The following is a 27,656-nucleotide window of genomic DNA, read 5'->3' on the forward strand; positions in this document are numbered from 1 at the left end:
GAGCCACCCAAGCACCCCGAAGATCTGATTTAAAAACAATCCTTTTCCTGCAGTGAACATGTCTTCCTTGTGTATGTACAATAAGAGCACCATCACAAAAGTGTTTTAAGTCTCGGGAGGATGACAGAAGGGCCCTCTTTAGAAGATTCTGTGCCCGATGCTCTCATCCCTCCAGTTCTCCTTTTAATTGCCCGGGTTCGCTATAGATCGCCCCAAATTTAGCCACAGTCCAGAGCCTGTTTCCCAGCAACTGGAGTTCAGAATATTTTTCCTCTGGATACTGTTCAGCACCAGTTTCCTCAGTTAATTAGACCCCTTGTAATTAGCCTTAATCGGCTTGCTAGGGACCCCTGCTGATAACAGCCAGATAGCCAGGAATCCCCAGGTAGTGCAAATGTGCTGGGGGAATGTCAGCCCACTGACCCTGTGTGCATGCTGACTGGACAGCAGGGATCCTGAAGAGGAAGAAAGGGCAGAGCAAGGGGAGGCTTAGAGGCAGCTCCCTGCCTCGGTTTCACATTTTATCCTGGGCTTTGCCCAAGACGCGGTATCCAGCGAGGGCTGGCTTAGAACCTTGTCTAAAAATAAGAAAAGTGCTCCCGTCAGAGACTCCAGGAATGAGACGCCTGAGCCTTTCCTTGACAGGATTACAGAAGGAATTCAGGGACCGGGAGCGCCTGGCAGCCGAGTAAGGCTGTGGGATTACACATCCTCAGAACAAAGAATACCAGCAAGGACCCGCAGTCTTCACCAGTGCCACTAATTCATGTCAGCAGGGGACAGTGCGTGTCCCGTAGCCATGAGCTGACTTGGAATCTCCTCTCCAAGTGGCCGGTGGCATTCATTCTGCACCTACTTAGGACCGGACGCTGCAGCCCCAGTCACAGAAGAGGAAACAGACCCAGAGAAGTTGAGTACGTTTGCCCGTGGCCGCAGGAGCCGTGAGTGGCAGAACCAGATTTGCAGCCTGTGGTCTCCTGACTAAAGCCACCCCTTTTTATCACACCACAGTGACCTTATCTGAGAAGAGCATACTCCAGTGTTCCCAGGCTTTGGCAAGGGTGGATTCCCGGCCCCATGGGCAGTCTCGTGATCAGGATGTCATGAAGACGGAGCCCGCTCTCGTGTGAGTGTGAGAATGGACTTGCTTGTCTGGCCCTGCCTCTGCCTCTCACTTCACAGACGCCCTTGCTGGACAGACACCCGTACACAGCGCTATGTTGCGCACTCAAGCGCAGCCCCGAGGACTACTTAGAGGAGCCGTCTCTTTCTGCCCAGCCCCTGCGGCCCTCAGAGTGGGAAAGTGCAGCCCGCTTCCAAGCCAGGGCTGGTGGAATAGAACGAGCGCTTGGGTGGGGGAGACCGAAGAGCCCATCACAGAGTAGCAGCCCTAAAAACCACCGAGGATTCAGCAAGACTAATTCCCTTCCTCCATGAGACTTGGGGTCCCCCATAACAGATGGGCCAGGAAACAACTTCATGTTCTGTGGAGTTGCAGCTGGCGAGCCATTTGGGGGCATGCAGGGATTTGCTTCCTAAAAGTAGATCTGGGCGGGGCACCTGGGTGGCTGAGTCTGTTAAGCGTCCAACAGGTCGGCTCAGGTTATGATCTCACGGTTCATGGGTTCAAGCCCTGCATCGGGCTCTGTGCTGGCAGCTCAGGGCCTGGAGCTTGCTTCGGATTCTGTGTCCCCCTCCCTGCCCCTCTCCTTCTCTCTCTCTCTCTCTCTCTCTCTCTCTCTCTCTCTCTCTCTCAAAAATGAACAGAACATTAAAAGTAGACCTGGTCATGTAACACTGCTGCTTGGGCAGTAATCACATGATGACTCCACTTGTGGTGTGGTGTGGTGTGGTGTGGTGTGAAAGGAAGTGTGTCCACCATAGAGACTGGGTGCTGGCCTGAGAAGGCTGCGTGGCCCTGTCAGTATCCCACCAGGTCTTAGAGGCACTCTAACTCTAGGAGATGTATAGTCTGGCTGGGAGCAGAAAGGATTCTTCTTGATCTAGTTGGGTGATTCCCCATCCGAGCTGCAACTGAGAGCTGCACAGGCTCTGGACCTGCACAGGCTCTGGACCTGCAGTGGGGTAGCTTATCCAGGGACAGCTGCTGTGACATGTCCCCATCATGATCCTCTTCCACCATTATATATCTTTTAAGTTTATTGACTTTGAGAGAGAGAGAGAGAAAACCAGCAAGGGGGGGGGGGGGGGGAGGACAGAGGACCCTGTCCGTGCTGACAGCAGAGAGCCCGATATGGGGCTCAAACTCACAAACTGTGAGATCGTGACCTGAGCTGAAGTTGGACACTTAACCGACCAAGCTACTCAGGCACCCCCTCCATCATTGTGTTTCTGATTCCTATTACCTCTTGGCTATCTTGATGGATATCTAAAAAGAACCTTGACTGCTCTTTGGCCATTCAGCTAAACTGTTGGTTAATCCTTTCTGTCTCTTTCTACCTTTGCTCCTGAGCAAGGGGAGCGTATGGGAGCTGGGACCCCATGGCCTTGAATATTAGAATTTGAGGAACACTGATGGAACCATTCCAGAACCCCAAATCCCACTAACCTCCTCTGTTCATGTCCACTCCAGCAAAACTTCTCCAACACTCAAACTCTCTTCTCCTTCCTGTTGTGACGGTTGCACAACCAGAAATGTCCCAGCCTCCAGAACTTGTGGAAGATGCTTCTTTCTGCTGGGGATTAATCAAAAAGCTGCTTTCCTTCCGGAAGTAAAGATAACTTTGCAAACCAAAGAAATCAGGCAGTGGTGGCCCTGTGCTTTAGATGTCTGAGCCAGCCCAACCCTGCAGAGCATATTCTGAGTCTGGAGCCAGAGGCTCTTGGCTTGAGGACCTATCACCAAGTCACACAGGGAAGGTGTTTACTTCAGAAATCTGAGTTTCTGTCACTGACTCACACATTCTCTCCAGGAACCTGATTCACTAATTTTGGCTGAACCTTCCAAGGGAAGGAACAATTCAGATTTCCTGCAATTTCAGCTTCATCAGTCAACCATAGCAAAATGGAAATCCTGGGCTTATTCTGGTTAGGAGGGAAAGTACTGCAGTTTGGGGGATTATAGCTCTGAGAAGTGGAGGAATGTCAAAGTCAAAGGCCCAGCCATGCACCATCCAAAGAATCAGAGATGTGGCAAATTCAAAAAACCAGAAAAATGAAGCCAAGTTTTCTGCAAAGCAGCCACGGGGACGAGCCTTCCCTGGAGCCCCCAGAAATAGGACTTATCTTAGGAATAAGCCTCATTTCTTATGCAACACAAGCCAGTACCACTCGGCGTGATCATCTGCACATCCTGCTTTCTCATTTATGGAGGGAAAAAGATTGTGAAAATCAAGTTCAGCCCCCAAGGCAGATGCATCAGCTCAGCACTGCGGGGGCCTCTTCCTCATCGGTCTGCAGCTCTCTCAGGGGCTGGTCCCGCTCACCTCTCCAGCCCCATCTGCTTTCTCTTTGCCAGAAGCCTGTAGTTGAACCCTACTGGATTACTGCTCATTCTCTGAGCACCCCCGTTTCCTTATCTGTAAAATGGGTAACAGGGTTATTGATGGAGCCAAATAACTAATGTCTGTGAAGTACTTAGAACCTGGCACACAGTAAGCACTTAGAGATGCTAGGGTTTTTGTGCTTTGTTTTTTTTTTTTTTCCTAGCTCAGCGTCTTGCATGTAGTAGACACCTAAAAATACCTGTTGAAAGAATGAATGGATGCAACATCTTACTCTTGCCTCTCACTTTTGCCTCAGCCCCTTTTCCTCCCCAGAATTCCCTTCCATCTCCTCCTTGCCTGAATTGCTTCTTGGGGTCCTTTAAAACTCAGCTCAGGTGTTTTCTCTGCCTGGAAGCCTGGCCCTCACCCGAGCGTGATGCTGCTCCTTCTTTGTGCCCCGTTGGTACATGACCTCTACCTCAGCATCGCAGCCATCACTTTGAACACCGTGGCCTCCTGGTTTGTCTCCCCACTAGATGGTGAGCATCTTGAGGGTGGAGATGGCCAAAACTGCCACATTTCAAGGAGCACATGCTGCATGAATGCTTGCACCCGTGAACATCATAATTGCATAGAAACTGTAGCCACAACGTGTTGAGCACTCACTGTTTTCCAGTTACTAAGCTAAGCCTTCTTGTGGATTATCTTCTTTAACCTTCCCAAAGATCGCAAAAGCCGAGGGCAATTAGAACTGTTCCCATTCGTAGGTAACAAAACTGAGCCTTGGGTTCAGTAACTTGGCAAGGCCAAGGCCCTAGCTGGGATTTGAACCCAGGTGTCAGGGTTGCTAACCGTTACACTACGTTGATTTTCTTGTTCAAACGGGAGTTGGGAGTTGCATATGTATTAATATCACTTGCTAACCAGTTGTGTTTTGGAACTTAACGAAGTAAGCCAGCACCGACAAGTGAGGAGAACTGTGCTCTGTTCTTACATTTGTTTTGTTGTAGGCTCAGACAAGTGGACCTCCCTGGAAAGAAAACTGTTTAACAAAGCACTAGCCACTTACAGCAAAGACTTTATTTTTGTACAGAAGATGGTAAGTATGCCTTTTCCCTTCGCTCACTTGAAATTGAATCGGGGAAATTATACACCTTAAAGACACACAGAAATATTTGGCTGTTGGTTTAACTCTCAGGAAAAGAATGTCTTCCACTCATCTCTGGTGAAGGATGGTATTTGTTACAGGGGTGGCATCGCCCAGTGTCAGGGCTGTGGGGGAGAAGGAGGACCTAGATTATTTGGACATGGTGGGGAGTTATTTTTATCTTAATAAAAAATGTGTAATTTATACACCCTATCAGAATAAATAGAACTGAGGCCGTTGGTTTACAATGTACATGATTTATTTCGTGTATATATGACAGATTTATCATGTTCTTGACAATTCTTTTTCTGAGACATTAGAGAAGGGAAGATAACGTGCCTTCCCCCTAGCCAGTAGCAGAATTTCTGGAGTTGGGCCCCTATTCATAACGGCAGTCATAATAAAAATAATAATACTTTGTATATACAGCATCTCACAGCAAAATAGAACTCTTGTACACAGATGAAGTAGCACTTTTCAGCAGATAATGAACTTAACAGGCCTTAATTGGCTGAGAGGTGGTTGAGGCTAAAAGTGAAAATGATTCAGTGTTTCAGAAAATCAATGAACAATGGAGCCATATTGTGTCATTAAGGTCATTAAAATGTTCAGGTCCACTGAGAACGGAGTCTCGGGCAACACCTCCCACTGGCTCTGGGCTGGCCCGATGCTACCCACCGGGTCCATGTCTCCTGTCCTTAATCTAGGACTTTCCTTGGTGGGACAGGTAGACTTTTCTCTCCTTGCCCGCCCTCTCCAGATCTGTATTCACCCCTGCCTTTCCCTACCTTGGAGGCCACCATGCTCTTTGCTGCCCTGTAAGCTCAGTAGCCTCCGTGCTCTCGTGCTGTCCTCTTTCTTGAGTCCCCATCCCCCAGGACTGACCTGCCCTGGGCCTCACCCCTTGCAGGCCTGCACCTTGTTGATTGGTGACAGACTCCTGTGTCGTGCTTGCCAGGCAACACAGCCTTTCCAGCAAGTACTCTCTGAGACAGTGTCCTCACTCCCTGAGCGACTAGTGTAGAAACTCAAGAAATCAAGTGGTGGAAAGAGGGGCACTTTCAGAAGGAGACAGCTTCTGGCGGGACCTCTCTCATCTCACAGTTTGGGTGGCTGGTCTCCCACCTCCACAAGTATGGCCAGCCTTTTATCTGCCTCCAGAAGCCCACATTTTTGAACCCCACCTTGAGCTTGGAGATCTATGAACTACACAAAGGCATTTTTTTTTTCTCTTTAAAATACATGTACCTTTGCCCCCTTGAGGGAGGACAGGGCAAGGCTTGTTTCCTGCAGAAACTAAGCTCTTGTCATCCTAACTTTTGCCTTACATTCCTGTTCGATTACTAAGGAACATTTTTCATAAATAGATTCTGAAGGTCAACCAGTCGGAGAGCCAAATACGCTCAAGCACATTAAATGAAAAAGCATGCTGCTCTATGGGTTAAAAAAAAGGAATGAGCTCCCTGTGGGCTGACATGAAAAAAATCTCCAGGCTATATTGTGAAAAAAAAAAAAAAATCAAGTTGCAAAACAACGTATGCAGTGTGAGGAGAAATATATTATCGTGTTCTTTAGTATGTGCGTAAAGAGATTCTGGAATGACACCCAAGAAATTAAGAAGAGGGTTTAGCTGTGTGACAGGGGTGGGGAGGGTGAGACCCAGATGGAGGGAGAACAAACCGCGTGGGAAGGAGGTTTTTCACTATATACTTTTTTTTTTTTTTTAATTGAATCGCATGCACCCATTCCCTATTACAAAATTAAATTTTCACAAAAGCTTGCGGCTTGGCACACTGCCCACTGCTGAGCTGATGTGGAGCTGGCTTTCCCGGCAGGTGAAGTCTAAGACAGTGGCTCAGTGTGTGGAGTACTACTACACGTGGAAAAAGATAATGCGCTTGGGGCGGAAACACCGGACACGCCTCGCAGAAATCGATGATTCTGTGGTGAGTGAAGCCGCTTCCGTGCGCCCCGCCCCCACCCTTCACCCAGGTTAGTAAGTGGCTGGTGTTTGGCTCTGCTTTGCTGCCGAGGTGACCACGGTGAGCGGGTGACAGGCTTCAACTTCCTGGCATAGAAATGCAGAAGGAAGGTGGCTCCGGGTTGGCCCCATAGCTCAGCACTCCGTTAAGGAGGTAAGGGCTGGCCTGGGTTCCAGGGCAGGCAGGGAGGGAAGCCAGAGTGGTTCCAGCCTTGACTTGATGGCTTATAAGTGGGCGCCCTCTGCCCCCTGGGATATCCTTTCTGATCCGTCCGTGTCACAGATGCTGCTGACCAGAGACCCGGAGCCTTCGGGTGTTACCACAGCTTCCGTTAAGCGTGACCATGGAGGAGCCTTGGCCTCTAGATGGTTCCAGGAACTCTCAATTATCGAGGAACAGTTAGCAGCGTGTGTATTAGTCTAATCCTCGATCACCATTTATCCCCGAGACTGATTTCCTTCATTGGCCGATGATCCAAAGTTGTCTGCGTGTCAAGTATGCACTAAAGATGCGACACGCTAAAGCTAAAGACATCGAAATCTCCAAATCCCTAGTGTGCGGCTTCAGTAATTACTATCATTTTGTCCTTGTGGTTAACTCTTTTTTTTTTCCCTGAGTCTATAGCCAGGGAAAGTCTCCTTTCCACACATTGTGGAAAACGTTACCTGCTGTGCATGTGTATGTGAAAATGGCATGTCTTACAACAGATTGGTAAACTCTAGGCTGTCACCACTCGGGAAAATGTTTAGAATTCATGAATGTGATGAATGTCTGTAATATGCTTTCATTCCCGATTGTGCCACGGTTTTGTTAGCACCTGTGTGGGTGGTTTTCTTTAACTGACACGTACATGGCACTTTCTGTGTTCCGGGCATCGTGCTAGGCCCTTTACCGATATTGACTCATTTAATCCTCAGAGCCAATCTGTGAGGTAGAGAACTGAGGCACAGAGCCTAAGTAACTGAGCCACGGTCAAATGGTGAGTGTGTGGTCTGAGCCTGATTCCCTGTCTAGTATTTAAGAGCATTCAAATGCAAATCCTCTTAGAGAAGTATAAAAACACTTGGACTCATTAATGCCTCAGGGCCCAAGTTCCTACCTGGCCTTGGAGACCTAAGAATGATTCTAGGTGTGAAATATACGCACATATTTGAATTTACATTTAGACCCACAGGTCAGGAAAAAAATCGACATCTGTATCAGAGATGACGATGGCACTGTGTGTTTGGGGTCTCCTGTGACCCGGGCTTTCGTGTGAGTCGTTTAAGTAGCGCTGTCTCGTATCTGAATAGCATTGTTCTCACCCATGCCTGATGTTTAAAAGAAACAACGTGGCCTCTCCTGGTTTAGTCAGCTAAAAGCAGTCGAGTTGCCGTGATGTAAATATCAATATGCGTGTAGTGCTGTGGGGCGATCAGGGATGTTCACTGGCCTCTGTCCCCCCCACCAGGAGCATACACTAAAGTTGGGAAGATGTGGCACACACAAGTGGAAGCTTTAGCATGAACCCCAAGAGTGTTTACAAGCAGTGTAAGACGAGAACCAAGAAAGGCTTGGATAGGGCCTTAGGGCCTCTCCCTCATCCACCTCCATCATTTCACAGGCAGGAAGTTGAGGCCCAGAGAGGGGAAGGGCTTCCCAAGGTTACACATCTGGAAAGAGCATTGCTTTCCAGATGAGTGGATGGACAGTAAACAAGGAAGCATGAGGAATCCTGGCCTTGGAGACCTAGGACCTGTCTCCTAAAGCTTACTGACCTATAAAATGGGGCCGATGGTTTAGATGATTTGGAAAATCCCTTCCAGTTCTGAAATGTTCTGGGCTCTGTCAGAGTCATGTTTTGGAAAAGGGCAAAATCTGAGGATATGGCTTCCTGAGGCAAACTGATGCCTTTCCAGCTTGTGTGCTACCAAGTGCCTAGGACAGTGGCTGGCATAATATAGGCCTTCTAAATATTTGTTGAATTAATTGAGTGAACATCACTCCCAGATAGGAGTCACTGTGGGTCACAGCAACAATCCCTCTATGAACTCACTGCAGGGAGATGAAGTGCACAAGGGGATTCAGAGCAGGGATTGCTGCTAAGGAAGATGTTACTACGCAAGGAGGAGGTGCCATCTTGGGCCAGCAGGGCTTTGGAGATGCATAGAAAGACCTAGGCTGGGGCGCATGGCTGGCACAGTCTGTGGAGTGTACGACTCTTGGTCTTGGGGTTGTGAGTTCAAGCCCCACATTTGGTGTAGAGATTACTTAAAAAGAAAATCTTAAAAAAGGTAAGAAAGGCCCAGACCCGCATGTAGCCTCAGACTAAAGAGGAGAGGTTAAGACGATGCCCAAGGAACCACACCTTCTTGGGCTTACTCACCAGGAGCCAGTATTTAAGCTGGGTCAGGAGCATCCCCACCCTTGTTACCTTAAGGAGAACCAAAAGCAACATGCAGAGATGACTCAGGCCCACCAAAAAAAAAAAAAAAAAAAAAAGTCTTGATTTAAGGCCAGCATGTAGCTCAGTAACTCCCTTTTGGGCTCTGTGAAGGCACAGCCAGCCTCTTGAGGGAAATTTGTAGAGGAGAGATGAAAAACTGGGACCATGCAAGAAATGGGGAGGGTGCAGAAGGCACAGTCCTAGGACAGGAGTCCTGCCCTTTGTCCTCGGGCCTGCCTGGACACTTGGGACAACTCTCCCGATCATAGGTCCTCAGTGTTTTCATCCCAGATGGAACATGATGGAACACGCTCAGGTCGTTCAGGGACTTTTGTGGGGAGACGGGAAGAAGACAGTTGGTGAGGAATGGCTGTTCTTTAGGTAGCCACGAGGCCAACACAACACAATAGCCTCCTCTAATTTGGAGACTTCTGCCCTGAGGTCATCATAGGTCCTTCCACCTTGGAGGCAAAAGAAGGGGACCAAGGTGGACTCTATTAAGGATATGGGAAGAAAGTGTGCTGATCACATCTTCCTGTCCCCTGCCCGTGCTCATGCTCCCACTCAGGACAGATCTGTGGATCTGGTTTTGCCCAAAATTCAGCACAGTTCAAGAAACCAAGTGACAAAAGTGACTGACGTTGGAAGACAGCAGTCAGGACTCCGAGGGCAAAGCTCACCCACGGTCTAAGCACCTAAGTTACTCTAAACACGGTCCACCAATGGGGCGGTAGCAGGGCGGGGGGTGGTGGTGGTGGGAATAGCCTGCTGCTCCCTGACATTGACCGGCAGCTGTTTCCAATGGTTGTGAGGGGTTTAGGATCTCCTGTCTTTGGACTGAAAATCGAAACTATGTGCAGATGGGCACACATTCTCCTGTGGACATCTGCTACGGGGCCAATAGATGAAGAAGGCTGAGGTGTTGAAATCAGACGGTTTAGGTTTCAAATCTCAATTCAACTTCTTTACCAGCCGCGTGACCTTGGGGAAAGTAGCTCGCTGGCCAGTTTCGTCGTTTGCTTAAAAAAGAAAAATTTGTACAGGGCTATCGGAGCACTAGAAATTATGTGTGTGTGTGTATGTGTCCACGTGTGTGTGTGTGTGCGTGTGGTACCTGATTCATAGCAGGCATTCAACATGCTTTCATCCCCATCCTCCTCCTCCTCATCATTAGTGATGGTGACACTCAGTTTTGTGTCTCTGAGTACATTTGGGCTGTTGAGAGTTTGTATTTTAACCTAACAAGTGTCTCACAATGTAAATTCCATTTGCATGCCTGAGAAATAAGAGTATCGTCCTCCTCAAGAAACCCTTATTGCAGACACTTAAGGCTTTAAGCACCATGTTAAATATATAACCACCTCCTCATCCCGTATTTGCCCACCTTCTACCAATTTTGGAATATTACTCAATGTTTCATTTCACAATACATCATGAAATGGCCAACTTGTTGATACAAAGTTGTACATCTTAAGATTTTTGTCCTCCTATCTTTGTATCTCTTAGTCACTTTGGTAAGCCCATATGGCTTGATGATACATCATCTTGTGAACGTGTATAGATTGCCAGTTGAAATAAAACCTATCTAAATTCCGGAGACACGTGTAATCACAGTGCAGTATAATTTAATCTGTGATTTTGTGGCTCTATGGCATGTCTCTTCTATGAGTTTTTAAGCCCCCCAAAAATGGTGTTGTGAGAAAAATTGTAATTATAAATGGTACTGTAAAACAAATGCCATTGCCATTGAAAGTTATTGTATAATCTAGTTTAAGTGCCACGCTATAGGCCCTGACCTGCTTACTAAACTGATTCTTGAGTCCACAAAGTTCCATTTCTGTAAAGGAAGGGAGGGAACCATTAGAGTTCTACATACTGTGGTTTTACCTGAAACTCCTTGAGGTTGAAAGATGATGGATTCATATGGGAATGAGACCGTTTAAGGAAAATCCACCTGTGTGTTGTATGCGAATAAGAGACCTACACCTTATATATGATGAATCACTCTGTAAAATAAAGTGGGCCTACGTTTGTACTCATTGAAGTCTTTCAGCACATGTAATCATCACTACTTAATCGTAATTAACCCACTGGAAACTGAAGCCATTTCTCAGGTACACCTTGTTGCCACATCATCTCAAATATGCATGCATATGCTACCAAATGCAGACAACAATGAAACCATGATAGAGTGTTAAATGCCCCCTATTTACTGGCTTTGACTTTCTCCCCTGCCCCCAATCCAAACTGGAGAGAGACAGCTTATTGTCTCTGGATCCCAGGATCCCACTATACTCTTAGAAATCTTCACCCTTAAGGCACCTTGGTGGCTCAGTCGGTTAAGCGTCCGACCTCAATTCAGGTTATGATCTCACGGTTTGTGAGTTCGAGCCCTGCATTAGGCTGTGTGCCAACAGCTCAGAGCCCAAATCCTGCTTCGGATTCTGTCTCCCCCTGTCTCTGCCCCCTCCCCCCTCTTAAAAATAAATAAACATTATTATTTTTTTTTTTTTTTAAAGAAAGAAATCTTCATCCTTTTCAGAAATTCTCCCTTCTGGGCTCTGACAATCATAGGCTGACCCAGAGTTACATCACTGTCTGGGATCAACCAAACTGGAGCCCGTGTCGTGCTTTAAACAGAGCCTGGCAGACACAAATGACCTGCCAGGGTCAAGGGCAAGCAGGACATGCCATTTGTTTCCTCGTCTGTAAATGAGGGTGCTTCCGTGTCGTTCAGTGATCCAGCAAATACAAAAATGCTTTGTAAACTGTGAAGTGCTGTGAAATAGAAGCTGAAATGAGGTGGATGTAACCTAGAACTGGGTTCTAGCCCTTTCCCTGGTCCTCGGTCCTCTCTCAGCCTAGAGGAGCCAACATCTTTCCATGAGAACAGAAAGACCAGAGTAAGGTGGTTAAACAAGAAGTAGAATGAGGGCCTCCTCCGTCCCTGCCTTCCGTCCGTCCCAATCCACCCATAGTACGACACCAGGCTGTTCCAGTGACTTCCTGTCTTGGTAACCCTTGGGAAGGTGGGACCTTCTTTGTTCTCCACCTGCTGCTGTTCTGAAGGAGGGGGAGGGGACACAGTAGCCACAAGGATATTTAGTCACAGAAAATATTTTTCTTGGTCTTTTTCATAGAATGCCTGCGGAAGGCATTTCTCCAAGCACGTGATGACAGACCATAAATAAATAAATAAGGGAGGGGTCCAGGGGGATATCCCTTTCCCCTTTCTCTCCTCAAAGTCATTGCACTTCACTCTTCCATTCTGTTTTCTGTCAAGAGCAAACGGGGATGCATCGGAGCACTGTGGGTCACATGCTTTCCACAGGCCACGGGTCAGAGCAGACATCTGGGGCATCTCGTGTGGAAGCGTGTCATAAGGCCTGTAGACAAATCATTACGTAGGTCTTTAGTCCCTCTCCAGAGGGGTTTCCATAGTATCATTACTGCTGGAAAACCCTGCTCACTGCTCCGGGGAGACAGAGTGGCTCACAAGCAAGTTTTAATCCTTTTCAAGGTCTGCTGGTCTTGAATAAGGGGGAGAAAGTCTACACACAGAAATCTCTCCTCCCTGCTTTAGCATATTTTGTAGAAGTGGTGAGGGGATCCAAAGTGAGGCAGGGGGACTCTTTCGACCTCAGAGCCCCAAGCTCTGGTAGAGACCACCATAGCACTCCCCAGAGGACTCTGTGGGCCGTTCCTTAGACAGAACCCCCACCCCACCCCCACCCCCACCTCACGTCCAGCACCTTTCTCCTCTCCTGGCTGGTGACTCTGTTCATCACTAAAAATGCTATTTGGGGCTGTCCCCCCTTTTGCTTTTATTGCCTTAACACCAGACGAGTGAAGAAGAAGAGGAGTTAGAGGAAGAGGAGGAGGACCCAGAAGAAGATAGGAAATCCACGAGAGAAGAGGAGAGTGAAGTGCCCAAGTCTCCCGAGCCCCCCCCAGGCCCCGTGCTGGCTCCCGCGGAGGGGCCACCCCTGCAGGCCCTCGGCCAGCCCTCCGGCTCCTTCATCTGTGAGATGCCCAACTGCGGGGCCGTAAGTATCTCTGCATCCTCTGTCCTCCCCGGGGAACCTGCGACTAAGAGGGCAGTGGGCTGTGCCTGGCTTTAAGGACCACGCATTTTAGAAAGGGTGCACTTTCCGCAACGAAAGCTTCACAGAGGGGATTCCTTGTCGCCGGGATTTTCTTGCTTTGTTTTCATTTACTTACTCAGCTCGCACACACTGCTATGCTGTGTGCTCCGGGGACACAGAGAAGATCCCTGCTCTCAGGAAGCGTGTGATCCAGAGCTCTTAAATGCTGCCGCACATGGCTTCGCAGTGAGCCTTGGCCTCCAGAACTTATGCCCCATGTTTCTTGATGCCTCTCCACCCCTCCGGGCCCTGTAAGCATGCATTTTAAATGCCCCCGAGTGGGGAGCCCACTGAGAAGGCTTCGCATTTCCTATCACATAAAGTGTTACTCGTTCAAATGTCATTGATTTGAAATTTGAGAGAAGTGTTACAAAGATTTGGCTAAAGTTTACCTGGGTACTTTTTGGGGAGAACAAAAAGATCTTACTAAGCAAATTAATCATGTAAACAGGCTGAAAGGGAGTCTGTATAATTTTTTAACCTAGTGCTTTTCAAGTACATGGGAAATAACATTTAGCTAAAATAAAACAAATTCGTTTGATCATTCTTAGCCCTGTGGCAGGCCTTAGAGAGTCCGTGCTGGTCTGTTCTAAGGCTCCCAGTATATTTTAAAGGACGTATTTTTTTAAGTTGTTAGCTTTAGACTTTCAGTCCCTCGTTGATCCCCCTCGAGTCCGAATTGTTGAACTTTTCCTGAATCGGATTTCTTAAAGCCCGGCACACCTGTACAGGCAAATTCTAGAGGTGTTACAAAAGACGAGAATGTTGCTCCTTTACAAGAAGTCCTGTTTTTCCCAAGTTACTTGGGTTGATCTTTGCTTGTGCATTATATAGGACAATGGTGTCTTCCAGAGTGTATTGAATGCTGCTTAATGAGTCTGTCACGTAGGTGGAGAAGGCAATAGGCCTTATAATATTTAGATACTAACGCAGAAGTTCACTTGATTTACATTTGATGAAAAAAAATGAAAAAGTAAGAAAAAAAGGGATCTGCGTTTTGCATCAGCTTTGAAGAAAACATGAGAAATTGCTAGCTTGTTTCTGTCTTTGATGTTTAATGACCTGGAAGAGTCACTCCATTATTTCCATTTTGTATAGAGCGCTTCCATGCAGGGATGATTAAGATGTGACTTTAAATGACAGTATTTCTGGGTGAATTTGTTTAGAAATTGACTGTTGCCTCAATTCATAGTTTTGTGTACGGCAAATTCTTCACTGAGTGGGGAGTCCTCTTTCGCTTGTTTCCAATCAGAAATGCTCAGCAAGCTGGATATATTTTAATGATTTTTAAAACTCACAGAGAAAAAGCATATTGGTTTTATTCCTTGCCTAACTCTGAAGGTTTTGGTTACTAAATCAGCCATAGATTTTTTTTTTTTTTCTCCCTGTCAGACCATAAACAGAGCTCATGAACTTAACACAGAGCGAACCACCTGCAAAGCAGTGGGTACTGATGTGTTTCACAAGCTGGAAGTCGGGGCTCTTAGAACTCAAGGAGGTGGATTGCATCCCTTGTCAGCAGTGGTGCTCAGCTGGGAACGATTTTGCTCCTCAACATTTGGCAATGGTGTGGGGACAGTTAACGTCACAACTGGAGAGGTGCTGGTGGCTTCTCCTGGGTAGAGGCCAGGGATGCTGTTAAACATCCTACTCCACACAGCCCCCCTCCAACAAAAAGTATCCAGCCCCAAGTATCGGGAGTGCTGAGATGGGGAGAGCCTGCTTTATGGCAAGCTTCAGCTGTCATCCTGCAGTAAAATTTGGGAGTCTTCAACATTGCTTCAACAGTTGGCCACTGATGGAGGCTTGAACGTAATATACGGGATTTATCAGGTCAACGAATCAGTCTTTCCAACTGTGTTTCTTGGGGCTCTAGGACTTCCTGGGCGGGGAGATAGAGCTGAGCAAATGCACTCACTTCCGGGGTGCTGTCTGTATTTCAGCCAGAGCATCTCTGCTTTTAACTGAGAGCTTTTGAGCAAGACCCGATTTGTCATTTTTTTTTTTTTTTTAAGTAAGGGGAGAAAAAAAGGAGAAAAGAAAAGGGAGAGGGTAAAAACACCTGGAAGCCGGTCAACTCCCTCATCTTACAGATGGAAAAAAAGTAAGGCGTACAGAGGGGAAGTGGCCCAATGGCCCTCCCTCTCAGAGGTGCTGGGTCTGGCCCCCCAGTCCCCTGCCTCCTGGACAGTTTCTCTGTCCTTAATACTGTGCATCTCGTCCTCGGGTTGTAACAACAATGTGTGTGTGTTGGGTTTTTTTTGTTGTTGTTGTTGTTTTTTATGGGCTCAGTGTTTGTGGTTGTAGTATCTGACCTCGGCTTTTAGCACATACACCCAAAGTTTGCTTACGTAAAACCCCTGCGCCCCGTCATTAGACACTGTTTCAAATATCATGTGTTTTACCACTGAGTAACTAATAACCCTAATTTCCTTTTCAGGACTGTAGATGTCATGTCACTCCCTTTCTTCCCCAGGTGTTCAGCTCCCGACAGGCACTGAACGGCCACGCCCGTATCCACGGTGGCACCAACCAGGTGACCAAAGCTCGGGGTGCCATCCCCTCTGGAAAGCAGAAGCCTGGCAGCGCTCAGAGTGGATACTGCTCAGTGAAGAGCTCACCCTCTCACAGCACCACCAGCGGCGAGACAGACCCCACTACTATCTTCCCCTGCAAGGAGTGTGGCAAGTAGGTGAAAGGGGACCAGGGACTGAATCTAAGTCCAGGATGAACAACTGCTCCGTGGAGGCCAGGCCAAGATGGTCTGAGGTTTCTTGAGCGAGTAAAAGAACCCGGAGGTTCCAAAAACTCCCTCCTATCATCTTGGGGTCTGCATGGTGCCTCAGGGTGGGTGGACCTCGTCTCTGCTTCAGAATATGGTCATTCTGATACCCTAAAAGCCCTAATAAGGACAGACCTCTTCAGAGCAAACCTCTAGTGACAAAACTTGACTCTTTTTCGGAAATGGTGGATGGGACTCGGATTCCCACTTCATCCCTTCACACCCAAACCACATCCACTCGCGTCGCTCTCTTTGCATTCCTGCTGAGCGATTTGAGAATGGCTCCAAACACCTAACAGGAACTCTCCTATCCCTATGGTTCATGCCTGTGCCCGGGGCAGACATCACTAACCGATTGCTACACTCCTCTCTGTCATCTTAAAACCCTGACATCGGAATGCTTCAAGCAGGCACAATCAGTTGATCGGGGTGACCCAGGAGATAAAGCCTATCTGCCATCCCTACCCTTTTAAGTATAATATAAAACAACTAAGAGAAAAAAACTGACAGTAGGTAGTAATAATAGCCAACATTTACTGAGCGCAGAAACGCCACGTGATGCCGATACTGCTTTTATCCTTGTGATACAAACAAAGATTGAATGTTAGGTAAAATCACCTGCCCCCTGGGGCGCCTGGGTGACTCAGTGGGTTGAGCGTCCGACTTCAGCTCAGGTCACGATCTTGCGGTCCGTGAGTTCGAGCCCCGCGTCAGGCTCTGGGCTGATGGCCCAGAGCCTGGAGCCTGCTTCCGATTCTGTGAATCCCTCTCTCTCTGCCCCTCCCCCGTTCATGCTCTGTCTCTCTCTGTCTCAAAAATAAATAAATGTTAAAAAATTAAAAAAAAAAATAAATCACCTGCCCCAGGTCACATCCTCAATAAGAGCAGAGCTGAGATTTGAACCCATCTCAGCTCCTGACCACTGCTCCATCCTACTGGTTTGTTTATTTTAGGTCGAAAATATCACTGATGGTAAGATGTACAGGGTTCCCTCCCCCAGCCTCCTGTGTAGAATTTCACTCTGCTTCTCAGTGAGTCTGCCTGACTTTGGTTGTCAGGACTGACTTCCTTTAGCATCCCTAGTTGTGCGAATGAGGCCAAGTGGTTCCTCTGCTTATAATATGCATCCTCATTAGGATATTTTAGGCAACTTACTAGTACCTGCCATTTATCAGGGCCAATTTGCCTGGCACTGTTTTAAAGGATATTTACGTGTATTGATTAATTTAACCTTCAGTGAAATATGGTAGGCACTTTGAGTAGCTTCTTTTTTCCAAGCAGAGAAAATGAGGCACAGAAAGGGTAAAGTCTTTGTCACGGCGCCCATCCGAGTTTGGATTTGAGCCACGCAGGCTGACCTGGGCCGGCACTCTCAGCCTCTGAGCGAACCTAACTCCTTTTGGTGGCTCTCGCCGCAGGGAGCTGGAACTTAGCAGCAGTTTTCCCTCTATGAAGCACAGAGATCGGGGAGATGGCTTTTTAGGTATAGCTCCCCTCTGTGTTCCGATACCCTTCAGAGCCAGGACAAGATATCCCCTTCATCTTACCACGGAAAAATGAGCCCCCAGATTGATCATGAGGCTCAGTGACTTGAAGTAATGAACCGTCCCACCTGTCCCCAGAGAGGAGCCAACACCTCCATTCACAGGGCTACAAGCAGGCCACGACTCCTTACTCCACCAGGTGGAGACAAAGAACATTTTAACAAACAAAAATTAGCATTTCGAGCTTTCTGGCTGTCTTTCAGTGACATCCATTGTTTTTCTTGTCTTGTTTTTATGTTGCTTGTGACCTTTTAATAACATAACTCCAGTTAAAATGAAGATATTTTCTGTGGTTTTCCAGAGTAGAAGTAATAGGCAAATGTTTGCAGAATGCCTGTTTTAGCGGCTGAAATCATGTTCATCACATTAAACAGTTTCAATATGTGCAATTGTGATTCATCAACTCTGCTTGTCTTAGGAATCAGAGTTGTTTTTTGTTTTATTTTGTTTTGTTTTCCCTTTATGGGCTCAGGAATGAATGCCAGATATTTGTATCACCCCATCTCTGGAAACAGGCGGTCTCACATCTGGGCAAACTGTTTCGGAAAAAGGTTCAGATAGAAATATTTTAGGCTTTGCAGGCCATACTGTCTGTGTCCCAACTACTCAGCTCTGCCATTGTGGCCATAGACAATACATAAACAAATAGACATAGCTGTGTTCCAGGAAAACTTTATTTACAAAAATTCAGTGGGCTGAATTTTGTCCACTGGCCATAGTTCATGGGCCCCTTATCCCAGAGTTTCTCAACCTCAGCAGTGACATTTGGGTCTGATAAGTCCTTGTTTGGGGAAGATGGGCCACCCTCTGCATTATAGGGTATGTAGCCACATCCCTAGGCTCTTCCCCAGTAGGTTGGAAAAATACCATGCCCCCCTCAAGTTGTGACGGTCAAAAATATCTCGCCAGTTGTCTCTGGGGAGGCAAAATCACCTGCAGCTGAAAACCATTCTTTCATTCTAAACCTAAAAGTAGGAAATTACGGTAATACGATCGCCAATAAGAAGGGGTCTTAGGTGAAAAGAAGTGATGGGTGCAGCTCAGAAGTCAAGTATAGTAAAGACAGAACGGGGCTGGCGGCATTGGATTTGGCCACAGAGTTACTGGTGACCTTGAGAAGAGGGTTTGGGCTGCAGGGGAGGGGACAGGCGTCCAGTTGGAGAGGGTGGAAAAGAGAGGAATTTACCAAGTGTGTGATACACCAAAGTGAGAAGGGTCAGGCAGAGCCTTCAAGAATTTTGACTGCGGAAGACAGAAACCACAGGCAGGTGATGGGTTTTGTTACGGGTACCATCAGAGCTCGGCAGCATGAGTAGGGGATTCTTGGGTTGTGCTGAGAGAGAGGGGTAAGCTAAAGGATGAGAAAGGGCATGAGCTGCAAACCACAGAGGGACAGGAAGGCCTTTGAGAATCCATCCTCCATTGCCACAGAGAGGAAGCCTGACACCCTGTACGTGTGTTCCTGTCCCCATCCCCTTTCCCTTGTAATGCTAGGAGAGGAGAGGCAACAGGTCACAGGGGCAGGAGGTCCTAGGTGACCAGGGACTCTGTCAAAGCCACCCAAACCAGACGTTAGGCCACACGGCCCCTGTTCCCTGTAGGATGCCCAGATTTCCAAGAACTCAGATCTCCTGAATTTCACAGTGCTTCTTTTTTCTTCATTCTCAGAGTCTTCTTCAAGATCAAAAGCCGAAATGCGCACATGAAAACGCACAGGCAGCAGGAGGAACAGCAGAGGCAAAAGGCTCAGAAAGCAGCTTTTGCTGCTGAAATGGCGGCCACGATCGAGAGGACTACGGGGCCCGCGGGGGCCCCGGGGCTGCTGCCCCTGGACCAGCTGAGCCTGATCAAACCCATCAAGGATGTGGACATCCTCGATGGCGACGTTGTCCAGCAGTTGGGAGGCGTCATGGAAGAGGCCGAGGTCGTGGACACGGATCTCCTCTTGGACGACCAAGATTCGGTTTTGCTTCAGGGTGATGCAGAACTATAAAGCCCCGCTTGTCATGCGGAGACCGCGAACACCCACGACCTCCGTCTTCGTTAATCAGGAAACCTGGACTCCCTGCTCGTTTTGTAACCATTTTAAACTACCTGTTTAAAAAAAAAGTGGTCGTTTCATTCAGGTTTAGAAGAATTTTTTTTTTCAGTTTCTTTTCCTTTTATTTAAAAAAAAAAAAAGTTTTTGTGGGAGGTTGGAGGGAATAAATAATTGGCACAACTCTATTTAAGAGGTGTTTCTCATCTGGGCTACATTCCCACGAGCTCATTCCTGGCAGGGAATGAACCTGACCTTCATGTTCTTTGGCTTTCAGATGTCAACCATCCTTGTTGCCTTTTATCCCAAAGCTTGCCGTGAGCGTGTGTACGTGTATGTGTGGGTGAAGCAGGCTTACCTTCTTCGAGTGGGGGCCTTGGGCCATCCTTTCCCACTGAGAGTTATTTTTGTTCTGTTCTGACCTCATTGTGTAGTTTGCAGTGAACTCGGAGTCTTTGCCAGGAGATTCTGTGCTAAGGGGGTAACTTTTCCAGGGAGCGAAGCAAGCCCTCGTGTTAACACGGCTTTCCTCTAGCACACGCACCGTTTGAAAAGTTGACCGAATGTGAAAATAAGTTTTCTCCCTGCCTCGCCTGTCTCCGTTAGCCTGTTTCCAAAAGTACTGTATAATTCCAGGCTTTCATTCCCCGGCAGTGCTTTCCTGAGGACCTGGTTCAGAGAGGAGGTGCACCCTCTTCCGTGTTCCCGGGGGACCAGTGGCTCTGATTCGTGGATTGGCAGAGCCATATCTCGGCATGAGCCCACGCCGGCTGGAGGTAAATAACCCCCACTATTAAGTTGCCGGGGCTCTTTAGGGAGGGTGGTTGAGGGGCACCCATTCAGGAAAGCGCAGACGCATTCTTCGGCCCAAAAACTAGACTGGAGGAGCCCCTGCTCTTTTTGGCAACACTGTGAATGGTTTTGTGGAGTTCTGAAATTACTTTGTGCCACTTGGAAGTACCATGAAACCTCATTCACTGGGGTTTTGCTGTTAATTCACCTTTGCCAGACTGTTTCCCCACACATTGGATAGCAAATACAAGTGCAGTAGCATTCAAGGCCAACAGAAATGGTTTCAGATACCACTTTAGCTCCAATGTTTGCATTCAAACAAGGAATGTATTCATGCAAGTCATTTACCAAAGCACTTCTAGAATTCTCCAAGCTACATCACTCTGCTCTGCTTCCTCCTGTCTTTTGTAGCAGGGTTGCTGTTTGTACTTGAAGGTAATAAGCCTGTAATCCTTCAAAAATGGCATTTAGCTCAGGCTTTTGAACTGAGTCAGACTGCCCCATCCCCCTGTTAGGGCAAATGAGCACGCGTCTCCAGAGTCCGAGTCAGTCAGCCGGGGCAGAGAGGACAGCCCCTGGCAGCTCCCCCTTGAGCTTTAAAGCTGCCCGGCTGCTTCCGAAGCAAGGGCTTTGAGGACCCACCCCACCCCGGGGAGGCTGGTTCCCCAGCCTGTGTAGGTGTGGCCCATCCCCCCAGGCAACTTGGCTGGCCCACTAATTAATAGCTTGACATTAGAGAGAATATCAGCAGAAACCAGAGGACAGGTCCTGAGCGTCTTTTAAGTTTGACTCTGGCAGAAGCATTTAGCACCCACTCATGGCCCACAGCGGCCCCACCTATGGGCAATGTTCTCTGAATCTCAGGAAAGCCATGGGCAGAAGAGAAATAATAAAGGTTTCTTTCCATTTCCATCATTCTGTTTTCAGACAAAGAGGTCTTGGAGGTTTCATTTCATCTTTTCTATAGGCAAAAAGAAAGGTTTTATTTGCTGCCGTTTTAGGTTACTCTCATAGTTTTTGAGTTAGAACTGCCTAGGCAGTGTGCATCAACTTTGTGGCAGGACTGTTCCAGAACCATTCCAGCGGTCACATCAGCTGACTGCGTCTGTCCCGGTGACTGCTTCCCTCTGCGTGCTGGTGTCTGAGAGATTCTGGAATGGTTCTGCTATCGGGTCTATGAAGGCTTATCTATCAAAGGAGCAAACACCCAGAAACATGTTTATAAAGCAAATGTACTTGCTGCGTTTGGAGACTTGCCCAGCCGTTCCCGTTTTAAACATTAAAAATAAACTGAGTTGCCAAGGCAAAAATGTAATGCACAACTTAATTTTGATTTTTCATGCAGTATAACGTAAGCATTTTTGACTCGAAATAACCAAAGAACTCCTCCTTCCCGAGACAGTTCAAATTCCTGAAGTAGTATTTCTTGACAATATCAACTTAAAAGAATTGACTTCATGGTAAAATATTGCACTTACTTGTTTCTGAAATGATTCTGCCTGCATGTATGTGTTGTGTTTTTGCTTCCCTCACCCCTCCCCACCCCAAGAACTTCTCTTCCTTAAGATTGATGTCTTCAACACCATTACTGTTTACTATCAGATGGTTTTTCATTAGTGAATTTAGACCTCTTTGAGAAAGCTTGTATATAAAAAGTTAACAGATATATTTTATGGAAAAACCCATCTTATTTTCAAATATATTTAACTGCTGTTCTATTTTATTAGAGGAAGGTTGTAAATATTTTCTAGGAGTTCTATTGTAAAGAAAAGTATTTTTGAAAAAAAAAGTAATGTAATAAAAACGAAAACATTTTTAAATAGTGATTGCTTCCTGTTCTGGCTTCGTTATGTTCTATTCTCAGCAAATGATTTGCATGCCTTCCCATTTCAGGATGTAATTTATTCAGGTTTGCACTATTATAAGTTGACATCATAATATTTAGCGTACTTAACTGTATTTTCCCCGGAATGCAGGTCCCTTGGTCCATATCAGAAGCACTATGTATAGCATCTTCATAATTGTTCTTTTGTAATGTGTGTATTTTTAATAAGGATTTTATGTAACATTTTGGCCAAAAGAGGACAGTATTTTCTAGTGAATTTTATAATACATTTTGCTAAAAATGTTTCTTCCTAGGTCAGTTTTTGTTAAGGTGAACCAAAAGTCTTATTTTACCAGGGGTTTAAAAAAAAGTTTGAAGCTTGAAAGCAAAGTTATATTTAAACATCATATGTAACAAATAAATAAAGATGTTTTATAGACTTGTCCTAAAAAGGTGCATTCCTTCAAAACAAAACTGAGGCATTCTAGGTTGGTTTTCCCCCTGAGTGAAAAGCATTTTTTTAAGTTACCACAATCCTTTTTTTCCGAAAGAGAGCCAGAAGAATTTTACTTCAAAGGTTCCAGTCATTAGCCTTCTCAGAAATTTATTACAGTTCCTATAGATAGGCCTTCATTAAATAGAGATGTAACCAAACAGACACTGTCCTATTTATTTGTGAAAACCTGATTCGATATTGCATCAGCTGCTCTGAAAATAAAATGTTATCTTTTTGAGTTTCATTTGGCTTAAACATTCCTTCTTTCTAGCCACTGAAGTGACTTCTCAATGCTGGATAAATGCTAACTTACCTGTTCGTTGGTTTCTGAAGAGCGATTTAGAGGTCTGCTGATGAGATTTAATGCTCGTTAGAGTGTCCCCTACGCACATCCTGGAGGCCAGGACATAACATTTCTGCTACGAAGGGCAGACAGGCCCCTTGGGTTGGCGGTCTCCACACCATACTTCGAAGGCTGCAGCTTAGGGAGCTCAACATTACCCACAGGCGGCCCACGGTGAATGCACCACGAGGTCCCATCCACCCTGGCGTATATGCATCGCTCGTCTGGATTTCCAAAGTCTAGACTGTGTTTACTTTCTGATGATTAAACACAAACTTTAGGAGAAATCTGAAATTCTGGGTTTCCCACAGAATTTGCTGTAAGGGTGGGGGGGGGCATGCCTGTGCAAGGACCTTGATCTAGGTTCTTTTGGGGGCTTTTTACTCAACTATTTAGCCATCAGTTTTAGACAGTTCTGTATAAATAAAACAGCACTTCCTCTAGAAGCAGTGTGCATAAAGCCAGTCATTTAAATTCTGCTTCCAGAGGTTCACGCGTCCAACCTGAAGACTTTTTCCTATGTTTATATGTATTCATTCAGTACTCGTGAGCCCCATGTGTACGACACTGTCCCACGCATACAGGGGGCGGGGACTTGATCTAATTCCACTGTTGGGAAGAGGAAAGGTCACGTTTTACTAATATTCTGAACCCCCTTATGACAACTGCCTTTTCAGGCAGAGTATATCGGGTACTTGGCAGCTATTTGTTAAATTGGCTAATGACTACTACTACTAATTAATTAATTAATTAATTAATTTCTTCTACTCTTCCAGGTATGCTTATCCGTGTGTGTGTGTGTGTGTGAATAAATAAAGCCTCCTGAGTTTACCTAAAGTCAGTTCTGAATTTCACAGATTCCCAGTCTACCTTCCCCAGCCATAGCCAGCCAGTTGAGGTGCTCTAGGAATAAGGATGAGTTTTAATGTTGACACGAGCAAAACACAATGAGGAAGGCATGTTAAAAATTCAATAACGTCTTTCTAAGTGAACCATACCCCAAGGTAAGTGTGCAATGTTTCTGTTGGAGTTCTAAAGGCCAGAGCAGACATACGTGCTTATTTTGCATCCCAGCACACATTTTCTTAACACACCACACCAATGTTTGCTTCGGACTGTTTTAGGTCATTACTTCCTCCGCTTGTGTGGCTTTATGTTGGTCAGGAATCGGCATTTTTATTTTTTTTATTTTTTATTTATTTATTTTTTTAAATTTTTTTTTTTAACGTTTATTTATTTTTGAGACAGAGAGAGACAGAGCATGAACGGGGGAGGGTCAGAGAGAGAGGGAGACACAGAATCTGAAACAGGCTCCAGGCTCTGAGCGGTCAGCACAGAGCCTGACGCGGGGCTCGAACCCACGGACCGCGAGATCGTGACCTGAGCTGAAGCCGGCTCCTTAACCGACTGAGCCACCCAGGCGCCCCAAGAATCAGCATTTTTAAAAGCCACTTCATTGAGATATCGATTGGCATATAAAAAGCTATACGTATTTAACATCTACGACTTGATGAGTTGTATCTTTGGAGATAAGTGTATACCTGTGAAACCATCACAATCCAGGGACGGGGGATGTCTTTTAAAACCGAACTGCTGGTGCAATCAAAATATGGTAGAAGTTAGAAATATACGGCACACATGCTTTTATTTTTCCCGGACATAAAGCAAAGTGTACTTGCATCAACTATCCAGAATCATCTGGCCTCCTACTCATCTACAGTAGATCAGATGCGTGAAAGTTTAGGTAGTAGGGAAGAGACCCATAATGGATAGGTCAAGCTTAAGAACACTGTCCTCGCCTACACGCCAGGGCAAAGAACCCTGTCTACAGCCCCACTGCTGGCCAAGACCTGGTTTTGCCCCTCACAATGATCCTCCCCGTTGACCCCAGTTAACTGGGCCTGGGTTGGCACCTGACCCCATGCTATTAGGCCCATAGACTGGTGACACACAATACCCACATTTGAGAGTATGAATGGAGACAGTAAGCCAAAGGCAGCGAGCAGTGACCATGTGCAAAGCAGAGTTCTGGGGGAGCAGAAACTATTCGTAGGCAGGGAAAGCCCACCATTAGAGAGACCATATTTGGCCTCAAAAATGGAGTCGGTATCTAATCCCTAAGGTTACTTTCAACCCACTTTTTCAGTTCCAGGAGCAGTTCAGGCCACATGTCTTTAAAAATAAAAATAAGCCCTTGGGGCGCGTGGGTGGCTCAGTCGATTAAACGCCCAAATCTTGGTTTTGGCTCAGGTCACGATCTCATGGTTTTGTGAGTTCGAGACTCGCGTTGGGCTCTGGCAGCATGAAGCCTGCTTGGGATTCTCTCTCTCTCTCTCTCTCTCTCTCTCTCTCTCTCTCTCTCTCTCTCTCTGCCATACCCCCACTTGCACTGTCTCTCTCATTCTCTCTCAAAATAAATAAACTTAAAAAAATAAGCCCTTGTCTCTTGCTGAGAGGTGGGGGCAGTGGGGTTCTCTATTCCTCAAGTCCACAGAGACTTCAATAGAACTTGACCTCAGCACAGAGTCAGCAACAATCCACTGCAGGGGTAGAAAAGGGACTGAGCTGGGATTTTGAAGATTATTGGGATTATTGGGATTATTGCTTCAGCTATAACTAACTCATACAACTTTGAGTGGGTCATTTCATCTCTGAGCCTCAGTTTCATCACCTATAAAATTAGGATAAAATTCGTGTCCTCCCGTGAGGATCAAATTAAGTAACATAGGTGAAAATCATTGCCTGGCTGTAATGTCACCATCATTGTGGCTGCAGAACCCTTACCCAGCTGGGACTACTCAAAGGGGGCAGGAGGCAGACTGAAAATCCGTCACAGAAGTGCCATAAGAGAGAGTGATGCAGGGGCTCCCGGGTAGCTCAGTCAGTTGAGTGTCCAGCTTCAGCTCAGGTCATGATCTGACGGTTCATGAGTTCAAGTCCCACGTTGGGCTCTCTGCTGTCAGCGCAGAGCCTGCTTCAGATCCTCAGTCTTCCTCTCTCTCTGCCTCTTCCCTGCTCACACTCTCTGTCTCAAAAATGAATAAACATTCATTTAAAGAGAGAGACAGACTGATGCAAACTTCAGAAGCAACAATAGAGGTGGAGAGCTATTGGAGAACCCCTTCAGCTGAGAGAGACAACTTTGAATGTCATGATTCAGAAAAAGCTCTGAAAAGGGCACTGGGCAGCCTGCCAAGGTGGGGGCACAGCTGAGGACAGTGGAGGTGCACACAAGTGAAGTGTAGTGTTTGCACAGTCTGATGTAAAAACACCTGCATCTCTGCCACACCTCCACACGGACAGAGTTCTGGTGAAAAGAGACCAGTCTGAGGGGCCAGAAAACTGGTGTCGGTTCCTTCCTATCTTCATCAATTTGTGCAGTGTTGGGAAAGTCATTCTACCTCTTCCCTGGTTCTCTTGCCCGCAAAGTAGAGTAAGTAATACCTTGTGGGGGGAAATGTCTTTGCACAGTACTTTTAATTAGACGGTGCAAAATGTTCTCATAAACTTGATCTTATTATTTTTAATCTGCTCAACAATCTTAGAAGGCAGGTGAGGTAGCAGCTTTATGTTACAAATAGTGGATGACCTAAAAAGAAAAAAACAAAAAACAAAAAAACAAAAAAACAAATAGTGGATGACCTTCATCTTGCATCATTATGTGCTGGGCATTATACCAAACATTTAATCTGCCTAGCAACTCTTTGAAGTGGGAACTATTTTATCATCTCTAGTTGATATATGAGAAAATTGAGGCTCAGAGTGGGCAAGATACTTGCCTGAGTTACTGGCAAGCCCAGTCACTCAGCAAAGTGGTAAGTCTGGGTTGAGAACCGGGATCTCCCAATTAGAAGTCCAGAGTTTTCCATTATGCTGAATTGCCTATGTGAAAGCACTTGGGGAGAATAAAGCTTAGAGAACTGCACAAATGAAATAAATTTTTATTATAACAAACCCAGGTTATAAGCCTTTTTACTTGCAGCTAAATTATGGTGGACATTAATAACGACATTTTTTGGCTATAATACTTTTTGGTTTCTGGTACTGGATAACAGCAGCAATTGTAAATTCTGAAATGCTACAGTAACACAAGGAAATGAAGACAGGAAGACTGGGAGGATGGTGATGTACAGGATGGCTGGGTCACAAAAATGTCATTTGCTGTGGGGAAGGAATGTGGGCTTAAGGAACACAGCAAGGCTATTTTAAGGAGGTAAAGGGATGGGACCTAGACTCAGTGCAGTGGTACATTTCCTTTTTTCTTTTTCTTAAGATTTCATTTTTAAGTAATCTCTACACCAAAGGTGGGGCTCAAATTCATAACCCCAAGATCAAGAGTCACATGCTCCACTGAGCCAACTAGGCACCCCTGGTACTTTTCCTTTTAATGAAATGGAAATTTTGTTAAAATTTTGAAACATACAGAAATAGGAAAATAAATCAACCATTAATCCACTACCCAGAAATAACTGCTGCCAATATATTAACTATATACATTTTTCAAAGCCTGTGTTCTGTTACCTCCAACCAAACAGGAACTACATAAGCAAACACGATTTGAAGAGGAAACACTGAAGGAACTCGGTAACTATCTACACAAGGGCTGATGCAATGTGACCAAGACCCGGCGTCAGCCAAGCAGCCGACCCTAGGAAGCCAGCTGGACTCTCAGTCCCACCCTCAAAAATACG

General features: G+C 46.3%; 1 protein-coding gene across 1 annotated transcript in view; it reads left to right on the forward strand.

The window, feature by feature from the left end:
• The window catches only part of TRERF1 (transcriptional regulating factor 1), a 207,532-nt gene extending 184,666 nt beyond the window's left edge, over positions 1–22,866 (forward strand). Inside the window, 5 exon segments of the mRNA XM_053905007.1 lie at positions 4,457–4,545; positions 6,429–6,539; positions 12,843–13,046; positions 15,622–15,833; positions 19,140–22,866. Of these exon segments, the coding sequence (XP_053760982.1) occupies positions 4,457–4,545; positions 6,429–6,539; positions 12,843–13,046; positions 15,622–15,833; positions 19,140–19,464 (941 nt within the window). The 3' untranslated portion in view covers positions 19,465–22,866.
• Positions 22,867–27,656: the final 4,790 nt, after the last annotated feature.

The sequence above is a fragment of the Panthera pardus genome, unplaced genomic scaffold (assembly GCF_024362965.1).
Source record: "Panthera pardus isolate Hobbes unplaced genomic scaffold, ASM2436296v1 HiC_scaffold_17, whole genome shotgun sequence".
NCBI classification, from domain to species: Eukaryota; Metazoa; Chordata; class Mammalia; order Carnivora; family Felidae; genus Panthera; species Panthera pardus.